This window comes from Branchiostoma lanceolatum, chromosome 14 (assembly GCF_035083965.1).
Source record: "Branchiostoma lanceolatum isolate klBraLanc5 chromosome 14, klBraLanc5.hap2, whole genome shotgun sequence".
NCBI lineage: Eukaryota > Metazoa > Chordata > Leptocardii > Amphioxiformes > Branchiostomatidae > Branchiostoma > Branchiostoma lanceolatum.
The window spans coordinates 8,806,230-8,834,221 of record NC_089735.1 but is presented as its reverse complement, the minus strand read 5'-3'; the positions used below and the strand labels follow the sequence as shown (position 1 = coordinate 8,834,221).

The window sequence follows — 27,992 nt, the reverse complement described above, 5'->3', positions numbered from 1 at the left end:
TATGAATTTTTCATTCGCAAATTGCTGCTGTCGCTGCAGCTGTTCTTTGTGTTCTCTGTGTAGTGAACATACACGTTTAACGATCTATAGATACTAACTTTACATATTTTTCCACACATTTTCATCCGACACCTTTGCATGCATGCACATCAGGATTCACAGTGAGTCTGTCCACCTACTAAGTGTATGGGTAGCGTCGACATCGCAGTCTACGATTGACGCGAATACAACAGGACGATTGACGATGTCTGATTGCCCCCATTAGATCTGCCCGCTCAACGTAAGTTGGGGGCGTGAGCTGGAGCGAATGCGATCGCTCTGAAAAGAGTGGGCTTTACGCAGTGTGCTGTTGTCGGCACCGGGCCTGCCTCGCGGTGTTTGTTTCTTTTACAACACGACGCGTGTTTTTTTCTAGTACTGCTTAACTTTACACCATTGCATGCTGTATTAACTAAACATAGGTTTGAGGCATAGGAGAATATTTCAAGATGGTGGACGAGGTCTCGCCAACAGAATGGTGGCAATCAAGACCGCCTCTCGACCGTAAAAAAGGTAAGACCCTCATACAGTCAATCTCAGTCACTAGACTGTCTTCTGTTGCCGTTTAAATGTTACATGCAAAGCTAGAAAACAAAGAGTGCCTTTCAAAAAACAACATTTCACCAAGTAAATATTTTGAATATTATCATCAAGCTCTGTTTGGGGCGTCAAGATGGATTCTTGCAACGACATTTAGAAATATGTTTATTTTATATGCTGATTTCAAAACATAATAATGCGATGTAAGTCTGACGCTATTCCTTCCTGCTCAGTGGATGTTGTCACGTTGCATCGCGCAAAACGGTGAGATATCCACCGGCACTGCGTCAGTAACTGAGTCCACATCCTGTTTTTTTCCTAAGTTCTCCCTCCTCTGACGCGCCTCCATTTTCCAGCAATTACCCCGATTATTGTCCCCTCATTTCAGATATGAACAGTCTGATATTAAGGCACAGTAACATACTAGATGGCACCATGTATGTGCGACGTTGCATGGCATAAAAACTATGAGATTCGACGGGATCACTGTGCGTCCCATATTGTTTCATTTCGTCTCTTATTGCAAGGGTATCCATAGAGAAAAATGTGTTGGAAGCTGGCATATTGATACTGCCTTGTGGGCGTAAACATCGAATTATAAGCTCAATACTTCAAAGCAGAACACCGCTCTTGGTGGATCAACGGTACAGTCTGACGCATTATGACTGTCTCCATGGCTTTCGTCATGCAATTACAATCAACTTACAGCCATATTACGCATCACCAACTTTGCTTTGATGTAAGACGCCTCAAGGTGGATTTATGGGAATCGAAAAAAAGCCAACGAAACTTCAATTTATTGCTATGGACGTGTTGCTCACGTGATATATATATATGGTTCGCAACAGCACTTGTTTTATCAATTTCAAACCAACGAAGGAAAATACATTGTGGTGTTTTCACTCAAGCGACCTTTATGTTTGCGGTGCCGCTTAATAGAATATTCATGATAGACAAAAGATATCAGACAAAATATGCGCAAAACGTATAAACCCACAAGAAAGATCCTACTGACATGAACAAGCTAGTTCGTTGTTAAAATCCTGTTGTTTGAAATCTTGCTTAGTGCCACTGACGAAGAGTAGCGGATGCTGCTTGAAACGTCTGACCGTTTCCGAAAGCATATCCAGTTGCTTGAGTAATTGATATTCGGCGTTATTTTTATCAAATAACATTTAGATACAAGACTCGAAGACGACATACTCAAGCTGGTGGCTTATGTTAGTCTCGTCATCAAGCAGATATAGTCAAAAAATACTGAAAGCAAAGCCAAAAAAAAAATAAGAAAGTAATATAAGATATACCGTAGGTAAGCAAAATTCATATGGAATATGTAAATTATAAACATGTAACTTTATCATTCCAAGTTGAAATCATTCACGACAACAACATCATTGATTTTATTTTTCTCCATCCATGCCGATTTTCATTACTCTGTCAAATGGTCAACATAATCGTGAACAGTTTAAGTCTAATATATTTTCTTACAAGGAAAGTGCAGGCGCCTGGGACAGTGAGAGGCTGTAAGATAAAATTGGAGACGGCGCCTCAGACTCAGATCTACCCCCATCATATGACCGTCTGTCGCCGGCTTGAATGTTAAGCACTATAGATTGCCTGCACTGCTGTACGTACGACTGGGGCTTCGAAGCTTCATCCGGCAATATTGCTTGATTGAATACCTTCCTATCGTAGATAGCGAAGGTCTTCAAGGTGATACATAGGTCGTGGTTGAGTCATAGATGGCTATCTAGAAAGCTACAAGCCGTTTCCAACACAACACAAGAATAGAGTAAAGAAAGCATCATAAAACAGTATAACAGATGCTAGATTTGCCACTGTGGTCTTTATTAGTTAGATGATACAAGCTTCTGCCCGAATCTCCCATAAACTGGTTCGCTGTGGCCAAGAATGCTACATATTCTCTCGCTAAGAAATATAATGATGGCACCCATATGATTTTCCAGAATCTTCGGTAGCTGTTGTAAATGTCTATGCTCACTAGCTTCTCACAGTGTAAGTGCAAGGCCCTTTTATTATGGTCGTGCAGAAAATTGTAATTATTTTCAGAACATAACAGGAATGTTCTCGAAGTATATACTTTAAGTACAATGCGTGGCAGCTTGCTTTTGTATGCTGCATGGTGATTACAAGGGATCATTTTTCAACCCGCACGTCACAGACAGAAGTTACATGTCTTAGCTAATTGTACTTTGTAACTTTCCGTCTCCCAAAAGCTATCCAATAAAAGCTCCGGCCTTTAGGACTACTATTGAATTTTGAGTAATTGCGTCTGTACAAATTGCATTTGACATTCTGCTTTGCTGAGCTTCTTTCACACAAATCTTATTAGATTGAGCCTGAAGACATGTTCCAGCCTAATAGCAATTACAAGACGACGTGTTTCGCTTTACAGGAACAAATAACTTTAGCAAGATGTCCAGGCACAATTCAGAATATTGCTTCCTAAGCTGATTTGCAACATATTAGTGGGACTTTAAGAATAATATTGAAATATCAACTGGCATATTTGTATGTCTATGTAACAGCAGGAGTTTTTATGACTCTACTTTATCCTTTATGTGCTGGTGTCGGTAGATTTGCACGGGTTGTTGCGAGATGTGAATAGTTCGAATTCTTAAGCAACCATATGTCCTCAGTGTATTCACATAAGTTTGGTCCCGTAGCAATTAAAATGACGGTGTACATACATTTGATAGATATTTCGGGTCTATTTCAGAAATATGTTCATCAAAGAAACAAATAAATGTCGCTTCCAAATTTCGTTGCAATTTGGCTCATTGCTCATTTGGATATTACTAAGTGTAATATCCTAGCATTTTAATCATTTGCAGCTTAGACAGTGATTGATTAACATCTACATCTATTTGTTCAGTTTCTAGACTAAAGAGGTAATGTCTGTTTCCTGACTTCAAAGCTAAACAGGTGTTTTCTTCTTGATTCAAAGTGGGTGATTTTTAAAGATTATCCGAACTTAGTCCAGCATCGGAGGATCCTACTTAAAAGGCTTAACAAATCCACTAGGGAGAACTTTACGTGCTTGTTTGGATCTCATGTTGATTAATGACGCTTTGGGGAAGCATGTCCGAGGTAGGTGTGAGTATCACTCATTACCAGGAACGTGTTGATCTTTAGATTGACGCTGGTCAAAATTTCGGTCAAAATGCTGGGATTTCGTACCAAGTAATTACCATTCATCACCAGGAACTTTTTCGGTTTTCAGATGATGTTTGGTGATGAAATTGTAATTTTGGGTCAAAATAAAGGAATTCAGTACCAAGTAATTGCCAACCATAACCGAAAAATTGTTGGTCTTCAGATGAGGTTCGCTTTTCAAATTTGGATCCAAAATACACAAAATAAAGGGATTTCGTACCAAGTAATACCCAATTATCACCAGGCAACTTGTTGGTCTTCAGATGATGATCGCCTTTCAAAATGTGGGTCAAAAATACACAAAATAAAGGTATTTCGTACCACTTAATTACCACTAATCATCAGTAGAGTGTTGATCTTCAGCTTCTCTAAATGTCTGACAAGAAGGATGTATTTTATGCTGTGTCATCATTATCACCATCGTCAACATTGTTCTGCATAATCCATTCGTTGAAACTTGTTGCATTTGAATTCATGTATGCCTTTATCTCAACTATGCCTTGATTCTTGTGAGCTCATTTAGCTCTCGGAGGTTTTCGGGCTTAACTGAAAACAAATCTAGTCCTCTATGATTGAGAATTGTGCTTAATTGCCTGACCTTTAAAAAAACATATTCTTCATGAGAACGTTTCCACACGAGTCGCTTCTAAAAGGATATGAGATGTACTAGAGTTCGTTGGAAACTGATTAGCATTTTGCTACAGTATTGCGTTTGAAGCCAAATCTAGACCTGCAGGATTCATCGATTTGGGCATAAAGTGTATTTCTTTATTTTTCATCAACGACAGATGGCCCCTTTTGCCAAATGACTACCGCACCTCACATACAACCAACCACCACCTCCCCCACGCGAAAGGTTTAGCAGGCAGATTCAACAACTGTTGATCTGACTCATTCATTTTGACGACCTGTGTGCAGATATATAACGCGACAGGATGTGTGGGCAGATAAATCTTAGAGCATGCTAAAACAAGCTTTCAATTCCATTGGAATGATTTGATTACATGTGTTGAGCATCTGCGTGGGGTTCAATTAGAACTATGAATCCTACGCAAACCTATGTATGGCAACTATAGATTTATAATTCTCACGACTACACTTCAAGGTGACATATAAAGAAGGCTGGGAAAGAAGTTTTCGATTCTGTAGGTACTTTTTCATTGATTGACCGAGTGATGAAATAAAAGATGAGAACTTGAAAGTAAATACCAACGAATGATTGTCATATGCATTGTGTTGAAACTTGATATACAAATCGTGGTTTTATTCTTCGATCCCTTTTTAGATAGATTGTTTAGCTTTTAGGAATGATGAATGGGCACCATCATATCACTATGTCATGAATTGCAGATTGGTTTAGCTAAGTACCAGCATACTGGTTGTTGACAATCTTAGGTTGACAGATATAGATGTAGGGATGGTCTTGTTTCATTCCTAGAATTAACAACCGTTCGGCGCTTTGGGAAAACACTGCATCATCAATGGCGTGTTTCTCAAAATCAGAGTACCTCTATCAATTTATCTAAGTCCAAAACTATTGGAGTATCATTCAACAAAAATATGTTGCTTTGCGGACCTGATAAAAGACACCATGCTCTCTCTTTTATTTCTATTCACCCTACGTGACCTATGATAATAATAACTCTATTTCAAATCCATGCTTTGGGACTTATAGTAATCAAGCGAACATTGATATACGAAACAGATTTAAAAAAAGAAAAACACGTGTAAGTAAGTAAGTGTTATCTTATAAGTTAAAGTTATAATGTGTATTCCTACATGGGCTATTGGGGGTTTGACTTTTTTCTCTAGGTAGTAAAAGATTAATTGTTCTACGTTCTGGCATTGTAGAAACGGGTTGTATGACTTATAAGCAGGAACACATTTATTTTCTTTGTCGGTAAGATGTGACAAGCTTGATAACATTTCGATCAGTGGTGGACCGCACAAGCCTTGTGGTGACATTTCGTTATTTGCTCGAGACATGCAGTTTGAGATTTTGTGAATATGGCCTAACGAGTTAATCTCTAGCTTGCAGGCAGATCTATCGGTGGCAAGTCACTATCAAAACGGTCAACCTTTACCAAAAGCCTCCGGTGGCTTTTGATACTGTTTGGCCCTTTTGATAGTGTCTTGCCACCAATAGATCTGCTTGGAGATTACTAACGAGTCACCGAAGTGGTTTCAGTAAGAACAGATTTAAATTCAGATGACGGCATTAAGTTATACTCCCGGCAAATTAGGCGCCAGATTCGTGACTCTAGACTTAACATTTAAGACAGGCTTAGTAATCAAATGTCGTCGCCTGTAATTAGAAGTAAACATCTCGCCTTAGGATGTGCTTCTCTTTCGTTAATTGCCACTTCTATCAGAACTGGAGATGCATCTCTTAAGCTTGATTAGTACTTGATTGGCGCGAAATCTAAGGCTTATAGCTACAGTGGTAAACCTTGGGCCTCATTTCCTCTCCGTACTCAGCTCTGACAATCTGACATCCGGCGTATAGATGGTGTGACGCCGGAGGGTGGATATACCGGCCATATATATATATATATATACAGATACAGGCAGATACAAACTTTGGCAACCTCTGATTGGATACTGCCATATTAGATCTTCCATATTTTGGAAATTATGTTAAAACAAATGCGGAAATCCCAAGGCCATATGCAAATTAGCAGGATTAAGCTGTTTTACAATAGATAAGGGTCATTGTGTGATGATATAATAATTTCCGTTTAGGAGTAGTTTTTTAAGTTTTGTGTCTTTTGTTGTCTTTTATATCATATTTGTCTTTCCCACAAGGTGCCCGGCAGGGCCCCGGATTGAAAATGGGACTGAAGCATTAAGATGGCGTCCGCTGGTTGGACGTCGATGGGCTCGCTAATTAGTTCTAATGTGTCCTTTGATTTGACATCCCACTTAACTCGGAAGCAAATGTCGTTTGTTGTTTATTTGTAATAGATAGACCCCGTATACGTAGTCATTATTTCCATGAGATACGCCTACGCCTACGTATGCGGAGGTGGTCAAACGAACAGACACACACATTTCCATGTCGGGATATATTACAATCGAAGTGAAAAGAAAACCGGCTTACACAAACAATTTCCATAAAAGATAGGGTTGTGTCTATGAAGTTGTCAAGGGGAACGTCATAGTATCAGCATTCTAGCAGACTACACACATGGATATTACTGATTGCCAGGTTTTACATTAAAGATTGACAGTACAATCACGGGGTACAAATAAATATTCTTTTATTCCAACCTTGAATATATGGCTAACTTTGGCCTCAGAATATTTCAAAAGACGCCGTAACCTCAAAGGTTATTCTTACATAAAATACACAATGACCTCGCTGAAGGATAAAAAGTGGTGCTCCACCGCTCATTGGTCGGTTGCCCTACGCCATTTTGATGACGTACGCTGTACCTAAGAAATGTTTGGTCATGATGGTACTACAGACTTATGGCAAAAACATTGTCCGTTGTCAGCTGAGTGCTGCTTTTCACAACATGATGAAGAGTGCACTCTACCTATACTACATTGCAATCCATTGTGTATCAAGATGGAAGTTGGGACTGTCTATCTTTGATTTTGCACACAATACTCATTGATACTGCTCAAGGGTTAAAATCACTGTATTGACGATTGCGTCTTTCGCGACTGATGTTGTAAATGGATTCCACTTTCACGCGAGCAACGCAAATCACAACGTATCGCCCTAGAAACGTTTTGTCGATCACAGCGAGGATGTTATTAAGCAATATCTTAGTCCGAGAAGTAGTTTCCATTGCTAACGGACATCTTGTATATCTTTGCAAATGATCCGTGTACAGATATGATTAACATAACTTTTCAAAAACATATTACATCAGGTATCAGTAACATATCAACAGTATCAATCATCTGCGTCTTTAATTATTGCAATTGGATGCAAATTTCTACTCAACATGCGAGAGAAACAATCTACAACTGACGACTTCGTATATTTTCAATGTCGTGAATTATGCTTCGCATATTACTTGATGTGTTCGTTTCGGATGAAAAGTCCTTCTTATAAGAAAATACCGTCCGACAGAACTCTCACTTATGTGTGTTTTTCTTGTGTTGCTCTTCTATCTAAGTTGCTTTTAAAGACAATTACTCAGTCATATATAGTACATACCCCATACCACTTTTGCAGTGATCTCTTTCAGTATTACAGTATAGTGAGGAATCTTGAACAGGACATTGACAAACAGATGATCGGCGCGTTGCATACACAAAGAAGCCCGGAGGTCAAAAGGTGTAAGAACTGACATCCTATAATAGTTACCAGTCATTTAGATTCGTAAGATCGCCGACAGTGAAGGAGTAGCGGAAAGTGTGAGCTTGACCTCTGTACCCCCGCGGCGTGTTGAAAATCCTGCGGGGGTAATCATCTAGTGAAGATGATATCAAACCAAATGTCCCGTAGTGAGCCACCAGAGCCGGCATCATGCACGTTTTGCAATAGGAAGTTGATGGCAATGCTATGGGGGTGGGAAGATAGGACCTTGTTCATAATGAAATATTGGATTTAGATATGCTTCGAATATTGTTGTAAAGCCACGTTGAGATTCATTCCATGGATGACATCCTCTGGGAACCCCAAAACTGCTGCAAGCGTTCGAATAGAAAAAAAGTGTTCGTTATGAAATCTACCTGGTAAAGAAGGTTGAACGAATGACTAAACACACTGAGAATGGTATATCAAATAATTGATTCTTTATTTTTGTTGTTTCACATCTTCTTCTTTGGTTTTGGCAGTCTATGACATTATCTATAGTGTCTGTTTTCCGAAATATCTTTTGGCAATTTACGGCATATATTTGATCAATCTGTAGCTGCTTTGCACGATTTACAGTATGATAGAAACCTTTTTTTTTGGGGGGGGGGGGGACAAAATTGATAAGCGCGCGGATGTCATCCATATAATCAAATCAGTATGGCCGTATTGTATAAAAATGGATGGTAAAGGGTTGAGAAATGACAAGGATTGTAATGGAATAGATCATTGCATTTGTGCCATAATGAGGATATTCGATTAGGCTATCCGATCATACGTATTACCGGACCAAGCAAATGCTATCTATTAATGTTACGCTTATTGAATGTACTGCACGACGTGATCATTACGGAACATTCAGGCAATATCATATGCATAAGTGTAACTTATATATATATACAACGCAAAACGCAGCTAATCAGGTTGACTTCATTTAACAAAGCAGTTTATTACGTAAATGGGATGTCAATTCCTTTATAATTCATTGTAATGGTTAGCAAGCACTACGTGGCGTCCGTGACAGGATAGTGATGAGAATTGCAAAGGGACTCTCTTGCAACGCACCAGCGTTTTTTTTTTATATTTGATATACAAGACTATGATGTCGTTGCCAACCAACGCCAATTATTTCCGCAAGGGTCAGTCTAATAAAAGGGTAGATGGCAGTCGACGTCGGTCTGATCAAAGTGACCAATTCAGGCGAATTATTTACCACTGGATGGCTGTTTTTACAAAGAAGGTTGTGCTTTTGGGCCTGGGTATATGTACGCGCGTGTGTGTGTTCGTGTATATATGTATACATGCATGTTTGTAATTACGTTAGTTAGTTAGTTTGTGTGTATGTATGTGCGTGTGTGTGCATGTGAACAGCATAACTCAAGAGATAGTGGATGAATCTGGAAGATATTTGATTAGTTGGTAGATCTCGGCAAAATGAAGCAAGAGTTTTGACGGTGAACATTCCTATCATATTTCTAAGGTACTGCAGCAGAATTTTTGTTTTGTATATCTCATGTTCTGGACATGCTGTAGCCATGGCTTCTCAGTGGCAGACACCTTTTTCATGCTTTTCGACCGTCGTTTTTTGTCGTTGTTAATGTAAACAATGAAACGGAGAGGTTTGATTTCATAATTAAAGCATCAAACTGAAAATCTCATATTCATCATTAATCATTGCAGTCCCATGCCCTCATTAGACTTTGCTGGCGTCGAGGACATTATGCCCACCAAGAACGTTGGCCGTAACAACTACAGATGGAAAGGCCAAGAGGACATCTATAACTGCCCCATTTCTATGCTATCTAGATAAAATGGAGGCTCTAACACGGCACGTACAAGGCTTTAAAAGTTATAGCTTATTCTACGCTTTAAGACTCTCCGAGTCCAAGTCTAAAAGTGTACATGTCATTTACATGCCATCTCTGGCAGAAAGACACGAAGGAAATTAACTACCATACTTGACATGCATGGAAAGTTTAATGACTTACTTTAAAGGTCTAGGTAATACATAAAGTAGATTGCATTGTTATCTCTATCGCGGATCAAAGACATGTATGCCCTTTGTACTGAAGTGTGGTGTGCAGCTAGTACGTTAGGGGTAAAGGTTCCGTTTTTTTATGTCGAAGAGGAGATGGGCTGTTAATCCACTAAGCAGTGGGCAAAGAATTGGAAGGTGGAGCACTTCACTCTCCTCCCACTGCATTTTACCTCCTCAGTGAAGTCAGGTGCCCATTTACACCTTGGTGGAGTGAGGAAAGTCGTGTAAAGTAGACTTATTTATCCCATGCATTTAGTTCAGAGAAAAAAATGTATGTATGCAGCCTAAAAAACGTGCTCATCCAAAGTATGGTTACAATGGAATTTTATTTCTTTTTTTTCCCCACCATACTCAGGATATCCATGAAATCTTCTTATAGTTTAAAAAAAAAAAACTCTTAAAAAGAGCCTTTCACAGGGACACAATGTCTAGCCATGAATACGAAGAACGTGACCGCTTGATTTCGTTTCCGCAAGCCTAACACTCTAGCATGGGTGCCATCCTATTTCTACCGGGGGCTCCTACACTCGCTTTTTTAGTGTAGCGAGTGTAGGAGCCCCCGGTAGAACCCAGGCTATAACACTCGGCTACCGACGTCATTGCTAGCACAGCACAGTACAGGTGCAAATGTACACTCAGTCTGATAATTCAGTCTGGAAGACTCATAACTTACACTTCATTAATTTTGACAACACAAAATTGCTATTGAGCGCTTATATATGACCCTGACTGTTTCCCCTTGACCTATAAAGTTCTCCGGAGTGCCCGTTTAGCTTATGGGCCATCAAACAATGTCTTCTTGATATCGCATGCTTCGTGCGGGAACGTTTGATGTTTTATGGCGGAACCATATGCCTGTGCAGTGGACTGTCATATGCAGTAGGCAACTCTGACCGACTTCGCATTGCAGACTTTCAACTAATTTAACAGCATGATTGTGTTTTTCGTTCTCTTCTACACATTTGTCATTGACTGGGTAAAGCGAAACTTGGCACAATTATGAATCAATCTCTGGCTATATCCGCCGGTCCTCATCATGATTTTGACCTACGTTGCTGACGCGCACTGATCTTCCGGATGTGTGACGTCAGGAGAGGGTCAAAGGTGACCGGAAGTCGATACCTGCCACCGTGCCAACGAGGGTTGATGGTCCTGATGCATATTGCCTCCTTTACTCATCTTGTGATGTTGTTCGATTCCATATCTAAGATTCTTGCGTAACTTTACCTAAATATGATATATGGATAGTTAAGTACTGCCTTTCACATTTCGTAGAACACAGAATTGCTTCTTCGAGAAAATATCTACTACGCACGCGCAGTGATCTTATCGTGAAATCAGTGCAACAGAAAAGTTCATATTGTTTTGTAGCGCTGATGACGTAGGTTGTACTCCATGTCATTATATGGTGATTAATTCCATGGAGGACGTATGAATAGATCTTCATAATTTTAGAACTGCACCTCCCTACAACGATGAATGGAACCGTCCACATTTCCGGATCCACTTCGCTGGGAATGCTGGGACTGTTGTTGCACAATATGGCGTTCACTCATACATATAAAATCGTGCCTTACATGGAACCACGCCCCATTAACTCCTTGCTGGGACTACAGTTGACATGAAAACGACATGTGTACAGTACTTAGTAGGAACGTGATGATCCATCAACCTGTCATTTGCTGCTTTTAAAGAAATATAATGGTTATTTTATGGGCTATTATGTGGGTTCTCCTCAGATAACCATTAAGCAACGCAGCTGCTGGTAGAAATCGTAGTAAACACGTTGCTTTTTTGATATTGTGAACACATATTTCACTGGATGTTAAGATATTGATATTTGACAAGTAAACAACAAGATATCTGTCTTCGGCTGGCTGTACAAAGGACCTACGTTACACTGTAAGAGAGAGAGATATTCGGTTATTTGAGCAATGAAAAATTCATGTTTTCTCACGCTCAGTACGTACATATTGACATATGTATATACCATATTACACAAGGCGTAAAGTTTCTCAAATATTGTGGATGGTGTAGCTAGCAACAGAATATAGAAGGTCTAGTGACCGAGTAACAGGTCAATGACAGTGCACAACAATCGTTTATGGCCATGACTAAGTCATTAGGAAATTCACCAAATATGTGTGTTAAAGATGAGTTACAGAATACGAAAAAAGTAAGTTGTTACACATTTATTATTTTTTCATCCAGGTTTAGGGATATGCAAATAAATGAATAACAAAAAGTCATCTGCTCAATATTGATGTACTTCTTCTTTGTGACATATAAGAATAGTCTTCAATGGAATTCTAGGAAAATGTGTCCTCCCCTCCCGTTTAAAGTCAGTTGGTACAGTCTGACAAATAAAGGTAGTTTCAGCTGGCTCGGGAGGGAACTTCACAGATCTGTTGCCAGTGTGAATCAACAAGTATGGATTTCTCGAAAGGTGCGTATACCATACATACAAAGGTCTGTTCCTAGTTCATCAATCTTTTTCAGACAATTACCCTGTAGAATGAACCTGTAAATGTTGCAAATATTTCCGTCTTTTTCACGATCAGCGGAAGCTATTAAAGACTGGGTCGATCGAGGGCACCGTTCTTTCTTCTAGATTGATATATTAAATTCAGGTATTTTCTCCTATATAGAAATTGCGTGCCACGTACAGGCCACATTCATGCACGGACAAATCTTGAAATACGAATTGGCCCTGTATGTGTTAGATACACTGGTTTTGTTTCATAGATATTGAATCTGCGTTCCTCTCAAAATGTCTAAGTGTACGTTCAAGTGAACCTTATGTAGAAGGCACTCGCATGCAGATAACAACAGTATTTATTTTCTTAACATTCCGCCATGAAGCAAACTATCTTGTATATATGAGAAATATAACATAAATATCATCATTATCAATCTGAATTTCCAGTGCCCTTTTCACGGCAGTATGTTAGCTCTTGTTTTATCGATTTCGTTTCTGAATCGGACGATTCCATCCATTCTTTGTGTAATTTCAGTTTTGTGCATAGTTTGTTTTATGCTGTGTTGGTATCGTGGAGCTAATATAAACGTATCACTTGAGTACGGTACCAATGTGTATTTTCTTTAGTGTAATTGAATTCTTGGAAATATAACTTCATAGCAAATACGGCAAACTGGCTTTTATCTGTCAGATATAATCCATAACATCAAGGTGACAAGACAGCTGGTGTCACAGCTTGTCCCTGTTTCTATGGCTCATGCCATTGTAATTTTTCTTATGCCATTGTAATTATTCTCTATACAAATTAACGTTCATCAACACGACAGGGCGCGGTCATGGATAAAAACCATCTTTAACGCCTACGAATAATGATGTTAATAACGGTGCGGCCATATTCGTCATAGACCGTCGTAAGGATTTGATGCCGTAGAATTTTCAAGTAGGCTGTGACAGGGATGTAAAGCCCCCCTCTCACTGGATCCGCGGCACGATGGCGGCGTCGCTGCGGCCGATCGAATTGACAAAGCACTCAACAAATTTCATCGACAAAAACGAGTCTTTTTGTTTTGTTGTCTTTGTGGTCATACTTGTACGTTTTGAATGATATTCCCATTATAAAGTCAAGGGTAACACAAATTCGGTTTAGGACGCCGCCAGCTCAGTGACAGGGGGGCTTAAAACAGCCTATTCAGTAATAAGACTGCTGGATTTTGTACAACACATGCAAGACTTTCCCAAGAGTGCACTCAGTTTGCGATAGTACACGATGGTTGTACGACGTATGTGACCTGGCACTATTATAATTATAGTATAGTACAAATATGTCATAGTTGGATTGGTTCATGGTGGTCCATAGGGGTTTAACATCATTTAAAATTCAGTAGTTGTTCTATGAAAGAAAATGCAGTTCTACTTTCTTGGCTTGGAAAGTCCATCTGTGTTAATGGAATTTATTCGGTAGTAACTTGAAGATTAAGCTACATTTTCGAGCACAAAGGAAAATAGGCCCGTCTCTGTTACGACCTTAGTAAAGACGGGGGACGCTATAAGCTTTCCGCAACTTTTGATCCGCTCTTCACCAAGTCACATGATCTTTCTGCACGTGACGTCATAGAAACGACGATTGTTCATTCCTTGACAAAGACCGTTGCTGTTCAGTCACAAAATTAGCAAAGTACCATTTTGTTAGAAATAACAGTGAAATCTTGCGAAAAAATAATTTGTTGTGGACTTTTTTCAACGGGCCCGAAAATGGTGTACGTGAACTACGTGGACATCATATTGATGCATGGACAGATGTTTTCTGTTCGTGAGACTTCCCAACAGCCTGTGTCAGTGACACATTGTAGCACCAGATAGAAGCACAAAGAACAGGCTTATCGGGAAATAATGACATTAATGATTAACGTTAGATCTTTGTATGCCAGATATTGAATACTTTCTACTGTGGCCTTGTGAACTGGAAATAGGTTGGCCCCAACCATCAATTTTTTAAAGATTAAGAATACATTAGAATTCCTTTGATAATAATTGTCGTTGTAATAACTAATCATACTTCTAAGAATTAATTATCTTTCGAATTGTACGTCTTATGCATCCGCGTCATAAATGACCGTCATTTTGAAAGCCATTCTCTATATACAGAAAATCTATGTTCTTGTAGCGAGACAAAAGATACTTTGAGAAGCATGAGTGGATGCATAAAAGGGTTATCGATCTTTCAAAGGTACGAACCATACCAAATGTTCACGGAAAAGTACAAAACCGTCCGTTATTTGTACAGGGCACAGCGTAGCGTGTTTGACATGGAAACATTATATGGTTGAGTGGCTCTCTGTAAGAACGCTACTACGCTTTTTGGATGGATTCTTGTGTAATTGTGCGATACGTGGAACTGGCACAACTCGAGAGTATATAAGAGAGAGCTACGTGCTCTAGGGCACTGCACCTGTTGCAGACCTCAGAGAACATCCTGGTTCTACACGGACCATGACGTCACCAGATGATTGACATGTCAAGCCACGCCCACCGGCACACCACTCAAAACTGTCCTCCGTTCGGGGTTAAACCGGTACAGGTGTACACTTCGCTAGCATTCCGTACGTAAAAGCACTGGATGTTTTTAAGATATCGTGCTTTGGGTTCTTTAAGAAATCTGTGGACGTCTTAGATCAACAAGACATTTCTTACATGCAAGAGCAAGTTGTCGTCTAGGAATCGCAGAGTCTACCTGGAGATATGGGTATGTGTGTGTTCTCTGTTTGACTACCTTGTTGTAGTGGTGGAAATAGGCTACAAGCACTGTGGAGGAATGTTTGTGGACAAACTACTCAGTGTTGCAGCTAACTATGCAATAATGTACATCAGACTTTGTCAGATAGATAATATAACAGCTGTGACCAATACAATAGACATATGAAAACATGTGTATCTGTAAAATGGGATATAACCTAACTCGATGTGTTTGCCGCCTAGAATATACTACGGGTAATGCACGTATAAGCGGGTTTCAAAAGCCTCCATTAGTTTCTGAAGCAACCAAGAGTTTGGCCAGATATTTTACCGAGGAATACTGCCGTACTCACACAATCATATCTTTTTTTCTTTTTTGTATGGTACATTTTCCCTCGCTTTGTTGATAGCACTTTTGTGACAGTGCCCCCCCCCCCCCCCCAACACAAACAAAGTTAAGAGTACTGCTCGGTAATTATGTTACATTCTGAGTAATTGTTGTATGCTAACGCAACTGGCTAGAGACCGTCTAATATGTCGCAAGGTACAGTACCTAGGAAAAGTACTGAAATGACTGGAGTCACTTAGGAGACCTTATCAAGTACATGTAAGTAATGCTAATGAAGGGCATTAAAATGTTTCAACAACAAAAGAAGTAACACCTGGCAAATATATAAACACTTAAAAAGAGTAATTCTTGGAGTCATGAGACGGCAATCAGGTGATTTCAGCTCTAAGACCCCTCCTTTATCCTGTGTTAGTGAGAATAAAGACCGGCTTCTTCTCGGTTTTTAAGTGTGTAAACATACTGACACGTATCAGCAGCAATGAACGCTCCCGAAGACATTGCAAGGCATGGGTCACATGGTTGAACGATTCAGAGTACAACTCGCTGCCGAGTTACGCGGAAAAGGCACAGGAAAACATCGATCAAGTTTACACCATCATGTTTCTACAACATTTGAAACTATTTCAAAAATCTTATGAAGAAAAAGACAGGTCAGAGAGAGGATGCCTTCCAAGGGTTCGAATCTCACCAAGAAGACATGCAAACATACCGAACACAAGCCTCAGTCAACTACAGTATTGTCTGCTTCTTCCAACATGCTCAGTCCATTCTTTCGAGCATTTTTCTCAACATTCCTAATCCTGCGAATATATTGGTTGTCACGTTACGGGTCAACCTTTTTAAACAGTTCTAAAAACACACATGGGGGTTTTACAATGATATATACTAAGGATGTGTACCTAGGACTATACATATATATAGATAGATATGTGGAATATCGGCGTTGGAAGTAAAAATAGATTATTTGCATGGGGCATAGTTTCCTATGTAAAACTGAAGGGGTATTTTAGTAACGTGTATTGTGAATTTGGAATCCTAGCCCCCTCCTTTAAGGTCACCCACAGGCGTCTTGACTTGATTGAAGTTTATGTCGGTCATAACATTGTCTCGCAAGATTTGAGTGACTCAAAACAATGAGCTTATACAGTGGTAACTCCTTGTGTTTAGCAGTGTAAGATTTGCAACCATTCCCCTATTCATGCACCAGAGAATACAATACAGACGTTGTGTGTTGGTCTTTGAAAATACATTTTCTTTACTCTAGAAATCTGGAAGTCTGAAATGACATCCGAGTTGATTTATAGAAGAAAAGTGTCATTTTCAAATTGTGCATTAAACAGACCCTACAGGTGTACAAGCAAAGACCTAACGTCCACAATGGTAGATTTTTTTTAAACATTGCTCTTTTTAAATAAATGATACGACCTGTGGACCTGCCACACAGGAATGCCACTTACAGCAGCAGACGATTGTAGTCTGATTGTGAGAACATTTGCAAGCGTTCTCAGGATAAAGTGTTTTACTAAAGAAATGTGATAAATTATTAAGATAAAGCCTTTTAGTGATAAATCCTTAGTGAAAATCTCTTGACTGAATTTTAATTTGGGTCTGATAAGATGTCTAAGGATAACATTGTTATGTACTTACAATAGATAAGAAGTACTTGTGAATGCGATACGGCTTGTGGGAGGATATGGTTTCTTGGTAGTGTAGGGTTGTGTAACGTTTCCAAAATTAGAACAGTAGGATAGGATATGAAATGTCATGACTCCCAAACAGATACGAAGTATTCAACAGCTAATACTATAATTCACTTTGTCTTCACGGTAACAAAATATCACAGTGTAAGGAAAATGGACATTTTCACTGAACTTTAACTTCACGGTGGCGGCAAGTGCTTTTCAGTACGGATGTGTGAAGGAATCATAAATACTACAAGTTTTTTCACTGTGATGATAAGTTCATGGTACAGAGCTGACCGTGAAAACAGTCAACATAGAGTTACAGTGAAAGAAACAAGAATTATGGTACCGTGCGTAAGAGTAGAGTTATGCCCAGTTTACACAGGCGTTTTTGAGTCGACTTGGAGTCAACTCAGGACAGTGTTTTCTAGTTTGAAAACTCCATTTGCTTGCTTATGCGTATGCTTATGCTTATGTCGAGACCTTCCAGTCACGAGTCGAGATGGCAGCCCAAGTGTTGAGCAGCCCAAAGCTCCTCACACACAGCCCTGGGTCGACTCCATATGCCTGTGTGTAAACCGATCCTAAGGGCCAGATCTCATGTGAACGACTTCTATGTACCACACCTGTACCTGCGCCCTACAAACATAATCATAGTAATTATTCTCTTGACTTGAAAAGGGCTATTACATTGGTTTCTAAGTATCCATTTCGTTCGTAAACGGGCGACATGTGGTGAAATGCACACGCCTCGTGATGAGGGGGCGTAGATTTGTGCCACGGTTAGGTCATGTTGATTTGATTATATGGATGACATCCGTGCGCGCATCAATTTTCGTCCGATTCCAAGAAAAAAAGAAGTTTTCGACCATTGTACAAAGAAGCTGTAAAATGATCAAACATATACCGTCAATTGCAAATAGAAAACGATAATAACGTCGTAGAATGCCAAAATCAAAGTCACAGAAGAAAATGTGAAGAAATAAAAATGGAGAATCATTTATGCGCTTTTCAGTGCTTAACCTTCCTGACCACGTATATTTCATAATAAAGACAACTCTTCTGTTCTTGCCAGATTCTTCTTTTTTTTTTTATTCGCACGGTTGCATCAGTTTTTGGGGTTCCCATAGGACGTCATCCATACAATCAAATCAACATGGCCGTAAATATCACGTCACCGGATATCTTAGTCGGGTAGTTTATCTAGTTAACCTTTATGCCAGACCGTCAACTCTATATTTATTTGCGGTCCTAATGTATGCACAAGGTAACACTGGTGCGATCTGTTCTCCTATACAAGGTAAACAGTCTTTCAGCTGATCAAACTGACTGTGAGTTGGCAACTCATTAATCTTTTTAAGAAATATTTTTTTCTTCAGAAAAAATAAATGGGAAGTCAAAAAGAGGGGTACAGTCAAACAAGCCTTGAAATTTCATTTATGACATTGTTGAACTTTCGACTCTCTTGTTGAGTGTTACATTTTTTAAGAGGTCAAGTACTGACATACCGACGTGGTATTTGAACAGTGAGTTTCTAGGGTTGGTTGTCATGGTAAACAATAGGCTGGTTTTCACTTGATCTACGTAGTTTGGGTGTCATTTTATTACATCCCTGTGTACGGGGTTTGGTGGAAATATGTGATGAAATAAGTTAAGATCAAAGGGGTATGGTTCTGAAAATACAGAGAAGGGAGATCTTTGCAATCAAACAATACGTATCAGTTGAAATGGTTTTACAAGGTAAAAGTTGAAATATGTGGCATGCAGTGGAGCGTAAGAGTGACATCCCTGTAGTTCAACTCAGGTAGCAGCCTCACAGTTGAGCTCCTAGCTCCAATTAGTTGGTAACTGGGAGACCCCGGTTCAATCATTCGAAGGGCATATTGGTTGGGCTGCACCCGTCTTTCGGAAGGAACGCGTAAAATCAGTGTAAAATGGGGATCCCGTGTTAGAGAAGGTGTATTGAGCATGTTAAAGGGGAATGGCTAGCAACCACTCCCTGTAAAAATACACCCTGCTACTGGAAAAATGTACCATGTAAAAACATACCTTACTACAAGGAAACTGGCTGACCTATGTGTCTCTAGGCACTACAAGCCGAACACCACTAGTGGAGCGTAAATGTTTTCAGTTGAACCCCTCCTGAATGTTAACTAACGTTGTTAGCATATGAATACACAGGGCTTAGCGTTCTACATGGCTTAGCCGTCTCATATGTACACCTGGTACACAAGAGCCGTTGTCGGTTCCGCCTGACATGCTCAAAACAAACAGCTACTGACAAATAAGTTCCGCCTGCAGCTACCTGTCTCCAACACCCGTGAAATCCACGTACCTGACCTTGTCCCCCTCCCCATCCCCTACCAAGCTCAGAACATGTTAGTGTGACGTATACAGCTTTAATCGTCTTTACGTGGGCACTTCATCGATCTTACCTCAGTAAGTAGGGCTTGTTTGTTCCAAACTTACCCATTAAGAGGATCACCACGGCGTAGGTTGCTATGGAGACAGTAAATAAAGATGGCTACAGAGATTACCGTAAAAGGTCTAATCGTTTTCTGTGTACCGCTTTACTGTTGTTATAAACAGTTGTCACTGTGATGAAGAAGCAGTTTAAGATGGGTAACAATATGGAGGCTAATTTCTTCAAGCGATGGAACACATTCAATATATGTATACGTTTGCTTACAATTATGCGTATTTTTCTTTGACCCATCAGATTTGATAAAGATATTTAAAAAAAAACTTAAATAAAGCTCATGCGTTCGAATTAGTTGATTTAAAAGATTCAAGAATCGCTGTTCTTCTGACATTCATTCCAGCCTCCACAGTGACGATTGTAGCCTGCTCTATCACGGGCGTGGTGCTTTTGCTGATCCTAGTCTACCTGGTGTACCGGGTCTACAAGAAGCGATGTGCCCACCAGACACCCTACGAGAAGATCTACGGTCGGGGCGCCGGTGGGAAGGAACACACGACCGTCGACATGGACAGAAAGAACGTGCCACAACTCACGTAAGTATACATTCATTCACTCCGCCCAGGCAACGTCACCAGGTAGCGTCATAAATGATCACTATTGATGATAATCAAACACAAAGACTTTAATGGCGTGCAGTTGGTATTGTTAGTAAGCATTTATAACCACATGCTTTAAGATAGGAACACATAGCGACAGACATTAAGATTGCATACTCGACCCGTAAATGTGTACAATGCAGAGTACCCGATTCATAAAATGTACTAAAGCGTCCCCCCCCCCCTTCCTTCAGACTTGCATATTCAACGACACATGCTTAGGTTTAGAGCTCTAGGCTACAGCACAAATGAAATAAAAGACGCATGTCGCCGAATTGAAAGTCCCATAGTTCTCTCTATAATATGTATGTCTACTATAATCACAAAGAGTGGGCTGCTATGGGTTAAGGAACTCAAAACCTTTTGCACTCAGCTCTCAGCAATAACACCTTTTGATGGTCCCCTCAGAATCATAAGAGAACCCCCTAGCGGCATGTTTCTGAACAGAATAGCTACATGTAGGTGAAAGGGTCATAGCATTACTTCTCTAAAGCAGGCTTGGGGCGGTAATTTGCCTGCAACAACGCCGTGTCTAAGTAGGGAGGCTACCGCCGGGATCAATTTAGCTCAGAGGCCGTCGGAAGTGTCTCAGGCTTGGTACTTCATCCTAAGATTAGATCAGAAGATAGTGATCGGCGTTTCAATGTCTGGTACAGTGAGCACTGTAGGATTTTACTATGACTTTCGGTACAGTTTCTGAAATTTTATAATCAAAGTAAAATAAGGTTGTATTCAATCTATCAGTCCGTAATACTGATAGAAAGAATGTAGAAGACAACTGTTTGGAATAAATGGTTCGAGGATAAAACTGTCAGTGAAATAGCATTTCCCTCTATCATCCACGTAAAAACCCGGCCTTTTCTGGAAACTTCTATTTTTTAGCTTTTTAATCAATTGTCTACTGTGTGCTCTTTCGTGGGATACATTAGCAACAGGTCGTGACGTCACAAATATTAATGCAAGGCATACTAGCCGATAGGGGTTCATATTTTCACTTTTTTCTCCTTAGTGTCAACTCCAGAAATGTCCAAGCCTTCGTATTGCCGAGCACGCCGCCGAAGAAGACCCGACAGTTCGACCGACCCGTGGTTTCGCCCCGAATGGAGGGGACTTCGGGCGCACTCGGGGTCCCGATCTATCCCGACAGCGGTTCGGACTCATCGTCCCCTCCGTCGAGAAGGTCCTCCACGGAAGGTCCTCAAAACAGTACGGACATCTCAAACATTCTACTCTACATATACCCTTCGTCTGTAAAGATAGTGTCTAAAATGATGACAATAATATTAAATCACAAAACAAAGGAATTGCCAACAATTGGGTTTTCCCTTTTTTTTTTACTGTTCAGAACCAGTCTTTGTCAAGGCATGAATCGAATTTATCGCTTCTATAAGCTATTGCCTCGCGTTATGCAAATTACGGACACGTGACTCCATGAGCAGTGGATCAAATACAGCGGATAGTTTGTGGCGTCCTTCGCCTCTATTCCGGGGTGGTTGGACGGCTCTGATAAGAGATATAGTTACTTTTACTCTCCCGGCAAAGAACTAATTCTTCTAGCTACTGTGATATATTTACTTGTTTACTTAGGTATGTTCTCATTGGGTGCGATTGACCCTGACCTCTACAAGGCGACGCAGGACGACTCGGAGACGAACTTTCCCGAAGATCACCTCGGGAGGGTGTGGTTCGCCCTGGAGTATCAACGCGAGGCTGAGCGCCTATTGGTCAGCCTCATCAAAATAAAGAATCTTCCGAGGTATCTTTTGTATGCCTACAGCATCATTGCGGTCGTAACATTTGGAAGATATAAAAGAAAATTATGTTGAATCCTGTACACGTCAACTATCATTTGTCTAAATATGTCATGTTTAAGATATGCAAGGTACCTTACAAAAATCGCTATCCACCCGACCGTACAATTCAAACACAACCTTTGGTTAAACGTTGTCTTCAAAGGTACCGCCTCACTACGCCTTCTATTGGAAATAGTAAGAACCTCATATCATACATATTACTTTGCCACACCCCACATCCCAGCCGCACGCCAGGAAGCTCCAACGCCTGCGATCCCTTCGTCAAGATCTTCCTGTTGCCGGACGAGAGGAGATTCGTGCAGTCCAAGTTCAAGAGGAAGACTACCAACCCCAAGTTCGACGAGAGTTTCGTCTTTCAGGTAACGTTATATGTACATGTATAATCAACTCACTTCTTTTGTAAGACACTAATTAGAATAATAGTTAGAGATTAGATGCATTCCGTCTCCAACTAGGTGGTTAAAATGCAATATTTACACATCCTTTAGCACGCAAGTAAGTTCATGTACCATGCCTCTTCTCTACAGGTGTCGTACAAGGCTCTACAGACACGCACCCTCCGACTCACCGTGTATGACGTAGATCGTCATAAGAAGCACAGGACTCTGGGTAACGTGCTGTACCCCTTCAAGGACTTCGACTATGACGACGGACAGAAGATCGTGATGTGGAAAGACCTGGAGGAAAAATCCATCATGGTGAGACAAAGGAAGATTCACTGTAAACTCGTCACAAACAAGAATATTTGTCAAAATTCCATTAATTGTGATATATTGCCTTTGTCAGCAGGGCTTGCCCTTTCTAGTTGGGTAGCTTTAGCTGTGCGCACTGAACAACCAAACCAATGAATGAATAGATAAATAAACAAGAGTATTCATCCGAACGTTTCCACATCTATAAAACAGGAAAGAAAGTTTCGTCACGGAATTTTCGGCCATGCTGATTTGGGATTCTACAGTAATTCAGCAACTTTCCAAGGCGCACTGATCTTCGGGATATGTGACGTCAGGAATGGGTTAAAGGTGACCGGAAGTCGATACCTGCCCCCGTGCCGGTTTCACATTGGCTGATTTGACATTAATTTAGCATCGTATGTGATCGTGAGAGACATATGTATTATAAACTAATATAGAGAAGCAGACGCTAAACCTGCGAAGCTTGTAGAGAATCTAAGCGACATTTTATACAAAAAGAAGACTGGTATGTGGTGCGTGCTCCCCTCCCACATAAACATTTTCTGGCTTCCATAACGACTGCGTGGTAGTCAACCATCGAGTAACAACTTATATGGAACTGACATGTATTTTGCTGTCTCTGCTGATAATAGGAAACGTCAGATCTGGGTGAGGTGCAGTTCTCCCTCACCTACAACAATCACCTGGAGCGTCTAACAGTGGTCGTGCTCAGAGCTAGGGGCATTAAGAAACTGACAGGGATGCCTGCAGTAGGTAAGTCGTTATTGGCTGGCTTATTTGATCAATTTATTGCTAGTATCCGTTAATAGTTTCGCCAAGATCTATTTACCTGTCAACGTTGCTGCTAAGTCCTTCTGTTACTTTTCTCAGCGCAATACTGCCTGGTTTAGAGAACCTTGATGAGGGGGGGATACACACTAAGTCACGTGTGGGACTGTAGCGCCATCTAGTACCTAGAAATGGAAGTGCATAATCGGTCAATATCAACCTGCGGTTGTAGAAGGACTAGCGAGAAGTTAGCTTGGTTAAACATACTACAACTCTCAGGCTGGTTGCGGTGGCTTGGTGACAAAAAAAACAGAAATCAAAACAAGAGTCCGTAGGACACAATTCTCCGTGAAGTATTTATAGTATGTACAAGTATTGACCCACACAAATTGCATCTCTGCAAAGTCCAAGTAGTGTTTTAGAGCAAGTAAAGAAAAAGTGTTTATCTTTTTCTTTCAATACAGAAGTGGTCAACCTGCTGAAAGGTATGTTTTTACAGCATGGCACAGATGGGATCTAGAAATTCAGGGAAAAGTCACAAAGTTAGATCTAGATGGCCCCTTTTCAATTATCAACGAACCATTCAGCCTTACAACTAAGATGTATCAGAAACCACAAATATGCAGTAAATCCTCTTTCCACAATTTATTGCAGGCCGGCCTGATCTATAGCTATCAAGCTATTTGCAATAAAAAAGGCTAATTTATATCATCGTAACATTTCACGAAGGTCAAAGGTCACCGGATCTAACCACCCGGAAGTGACACTGCCGCGCGCACTTTTCTGAGATATATTTCTCAACAATCTTTCATCCCCTGCGTAAACTTTTTACATTGTCACAGCCTCCGTATTATAAACTACAAGTGTGGTAAGTTTGAAGGTCCAGAGATTTGCCATTTTCACACTGTGCGTAAAAATGCATCGTCCGTCCCGTGCGCACATACTGTATGCGAGTTGCGAGGGACACGGCATACTTAATACGCAGACTGGAGGTCACTATGCACATGTTCGCAGCTAAAACTCACAATTCCCGTTGCCGCATTGGTATGTAACTTGGTATATCGTTTGCTAGGTTGCGTGTGGTGATGCACGTTGTCTATTTTTCAATGTAACAGTGACTATACGATCACAGCAAGTAAGGAAGATTTATACCCCGTATCTGCCTGAAGTATTCCAGTCATGCATAACGGATTATAACATGGTCCCTATGGCAGGGCAGTGGGACATAGCATTAATTATAGGGGTGCAATTACGATATTGGATTGACGTTTAAAGTAGTTATGGTGTAACAAAGCTATTGTGCATCACCACGCCAAACCAGGCAAACGATATGCCAAGTTACACACCAGTGCGACAACGGGATCGTGAGTTATAGCTGCGAACGCGCAAACAAATGCATTCCCAATACTCCCAGAAGGAGGTCATCCTCCTTCCCGGAGTAAAAAGGCAAAAGGTAGTCTCAAAATAGCATTGAGATCCAGGGATGTCACTGTAGCTCAACTGGTAGCAGCCTCACAGTCGAACTCGTGTTCAATGAGGTGCCTCGTGCACGTTAAAGAGCAAGGACCACCCTGTAAGAATACACTCTACTGTATAAATACCTAGTGAAATTGCAGACCTATGTGCCACTGGGTGAACAACAAAACAAACAACATATAACCAGTTGCAGACACCTTTTTATATCTATATTTTGATAAAAGATCCATATAAAGATATATCTGTGCTGTTGTTCTTCACGCTGTCTGTAGTATCTTTCCGAATATCTTTTCATTCTGAAACTTTCAGATACCTGTGCGCGAGTGACCCTTATGAACAGTAACCATGTGCTGAAGACAAAGAAAACCAACGTAGTCACCAACAGCAGCGACCCTCTCTACAACGAGAGCTTCAACTTCAAGCTGAGCCCCACGCAACTCGATACATCTAGCTTGAGTGTTGCCATATTGCAGGTCACCCCAGGAGACGATGGTAGGTGAAGTGGGTTAACAAATCGCAAGAGGGCGCTTCCTTCTAGCGTAATTTTCTGCATAAAAGTCCACAGATTGTCATCATCATTGCTGCTTGTTCGTAGTTCATCGTTGATATTCATGGCAGGTGCACCATACAAACTTTTAAGTCGCAGTGGGTTGATTTTTGTAACTGATGCACAATCTTCTAACGTCTGTCTATATATAGAGTATGATATATGACCACAGTAAACTACACCTCGTATCCGACCAACATACTTACAGCACAAGATCTTCAAAAAGGAACGATTTCAAACTGCCAAAACCTAAAACAACAGCTGCAACAAAGTCTTTTCTCTACCGGTGCTCAAAATCATACAACGCTCTTCCATATCATATCAGAACATCTGTACCATCCACATTCAAAATACACATCAGAGACAGAGTAAAAATGGACACAAACATTATGATATGGTAGCAATTTGAAATTTGAAATTGATGTAAATATGTACATATCATGTAATGTTATGTTATGTGTATGTGTCCCAATGTAATCTGTATGTTCAGCATGATGTGACTCCAGGAAGAGTAGTGTAGTACACTCGTGTACTCACTAATGGAGTCCTTTTACCAATAAACCAATAAACAATAAACAATATTTATATGGGAACATCTCTAATGTCGAACATGTACGTACACATTATATTTTGTTATGTAGGGTCCGAACGCCAAGTTGGACGTGTAGTGGTCGGGCCGTTCATGTATGCCCGAGGGAAGGAGCTAGAACACTGGACAGAGATGGTCAACAACCAGAAAGACATGGTCAAAAGATGGCATGCTCTCACACAGTGACGTCATTCATCGCGGACTCATCACCAGCTCTCGCGAGGGTAGACGAGAACCTTAAGTAACTTCGGCAGTTCTCGTGAGGGTAGACGAGAACGTCGAAACCTCGCGAGATTTTGAGATTCATGCACCATAATATCCTTATTTAGGACTTTATAACTTAGTAAGTGAAAGGAGTATCAACTGACCAGCCAGTGAAGACGTCATGAGTGTTTGTGTTGTTGCGGTTTTCATGTTTCAAACCATTTGAGGAATTCTACGAACATAGTAGCAGGCCCCGCCTCTGAGGCGTCGTCAAAAGATTCAGGTTTACGTGTATGACAGGTGTAGAAGAGTCATTAAGAATGGTCCCTGTGTCAGACTTATGCTCAGATTATTGTTAAGTAGTCATATATTCCTTGATGTATTCGTAGATATGGATTTTCGTCACAAACTCTAGACCGTATATTAGGAAAATATATATTGTATAAAATTTTAGATATTCTCGTCGTACAAACGTTGTTGCTTAAAAGATATTACCATTTCCGAATCCTTATAGATGTATACATTTCTTGGCTATGATAGATAGATAGAATGCCTTATATGATACTAAGAACAAATTTGCTCTTAATCGATATGACGTCACATCTTATACTCGTGCCTGTCAACAATTTCTGGTCATTGTTCAATAGGAATTTCCAAACGACCAGTCACCGGGCCTTGCTGTGTTTGTCAAAATCGGTAGAAGGCGCTTCTGATGGTTACTGCATACGAGCGGCAATTAAACGCTACCAGGTCAGTGATACAAATAAAATTGCCAGCTACTCGACACTTGTTTTTACCGAAAGAGAGTCACAGCCTATTCTTGTGCCTGTGCCGTCAATTTCTAATGTTGCTTCAGGAAGGAAGAACGTAAAAACAACCGGATGACGGCTTTTGCTGTGTGTGTTAAAATCGCTAGACGGAGCTGCTATTGGTAACGACATGCAATTCTGAAACGCTGCCTGGCCAGTTAGACGAACAAACACGTCAAAAACGTCTTTGATATATTTTTGAGAGTTGCATATGATATAAATGTATATCAGATGAATTGATATTAAATGTGAAAGTTTAAATATGAGACGTAATGTATAATACAGCCCGTGCAGACCAGAATGTATTTGAAGACTAGTCACTGTTACTATGTTGCTTGTGATCCTTGCTTGTATATTGTACGGGCGAAAACCATATCCAGGTTCTAGACTCCCTCAACGTTATAGTTTGGGGATACCTTAGATTGGAATCATTAAGAGAGAATCGGAATTTGTAAGAGAGATAGTGCTACTCTAAAAATTCTAGTGAAGATGTGTTATTATACATAGTGAAGATGTGTTAGTATACATATCCTTTAGGTGAGTTACAACTAAAGGAAGGATTTTGTTGTTGTTGTGTAAGTCCTGTAAAAGCAAGTGTCTTGCGCTATTCACAGCAGCTTTAAAAACCTAATTGTAGAACTGAGAAGATCAAAAAGTCAGTAT

General features: G+C 40.3%; 1 protein-coding gene and 1 long non-coding RNA gene across 5 annotated transcripts in view; one reads left to right on the top strand and one right to left on the bottom strand.

Moving 5' to 3' along the window:
* The window catches only part of LOC136448165 (uncharacterized), an 82,364-nt gene that overhangs the window by 12,117 nt on the left and 42,255 nt on the right, over positions 1 to 27,992 (bottom strand). Inside the window, exons 2-3 of one of the 2 annotated variants that reach the window (XR_010757839.1) lie at positions 23,766 to 23,889; positions 22,751 to 22,918 (exon numbers count right to left, since the gene is read on the bottom strand). This is a non-coding gene — a long non-coding RNA (uncharacterized lncRNA). The remainder of the gene's footprint in view (positions 1 to 22,750; positions 22,919 to 23,765; positions 23,890 to 27,992) is intronic. The other variant, XR_010757840.1, reaches the window with a different exon arrangement.
* Positions 279 to 27,634, top strand: LOC136448162 (synaptotagmin-15-like). Of its 3 annotated transcripts, none has more exons than XM_066447339.1 (9): positions 279 to 552; positions 20,172 to 20,364; positions 21,437 to 21,633; positions 22,015 to 22,183; positions 22,465 to 22,600; positions 22,769 to 22,939; positions 23,569 to 23,689; positions 25,490 to 25,672; positions 26,369 to 27,634. In XM_066447339.1, exons 1-9 carry the CDS (start codon positions 489 to 491, stop codon positions 26,500 to 26,502), a joined length of 1,368 nt encoding a protein of 455 aa, XP_066303436.1. In that variant the 5' UTR covers positions 279 to 488; the 3' UTR covers positions 26,503 to 27,634. The 3 variants fall into 3 exon arrangements, with proteins under 3 accessions (XP_066303436.1, XP_066303437.1, XP_066303438.1); XM_066447340.1 differs by lacking the exon at positions 279 to 552 and adding an exon at positions 12,490 to 12,552; XM_066447341.1 differs by lacking the exon at positions 279 to 552 and adding an exon at positions 15,133 to 15,328.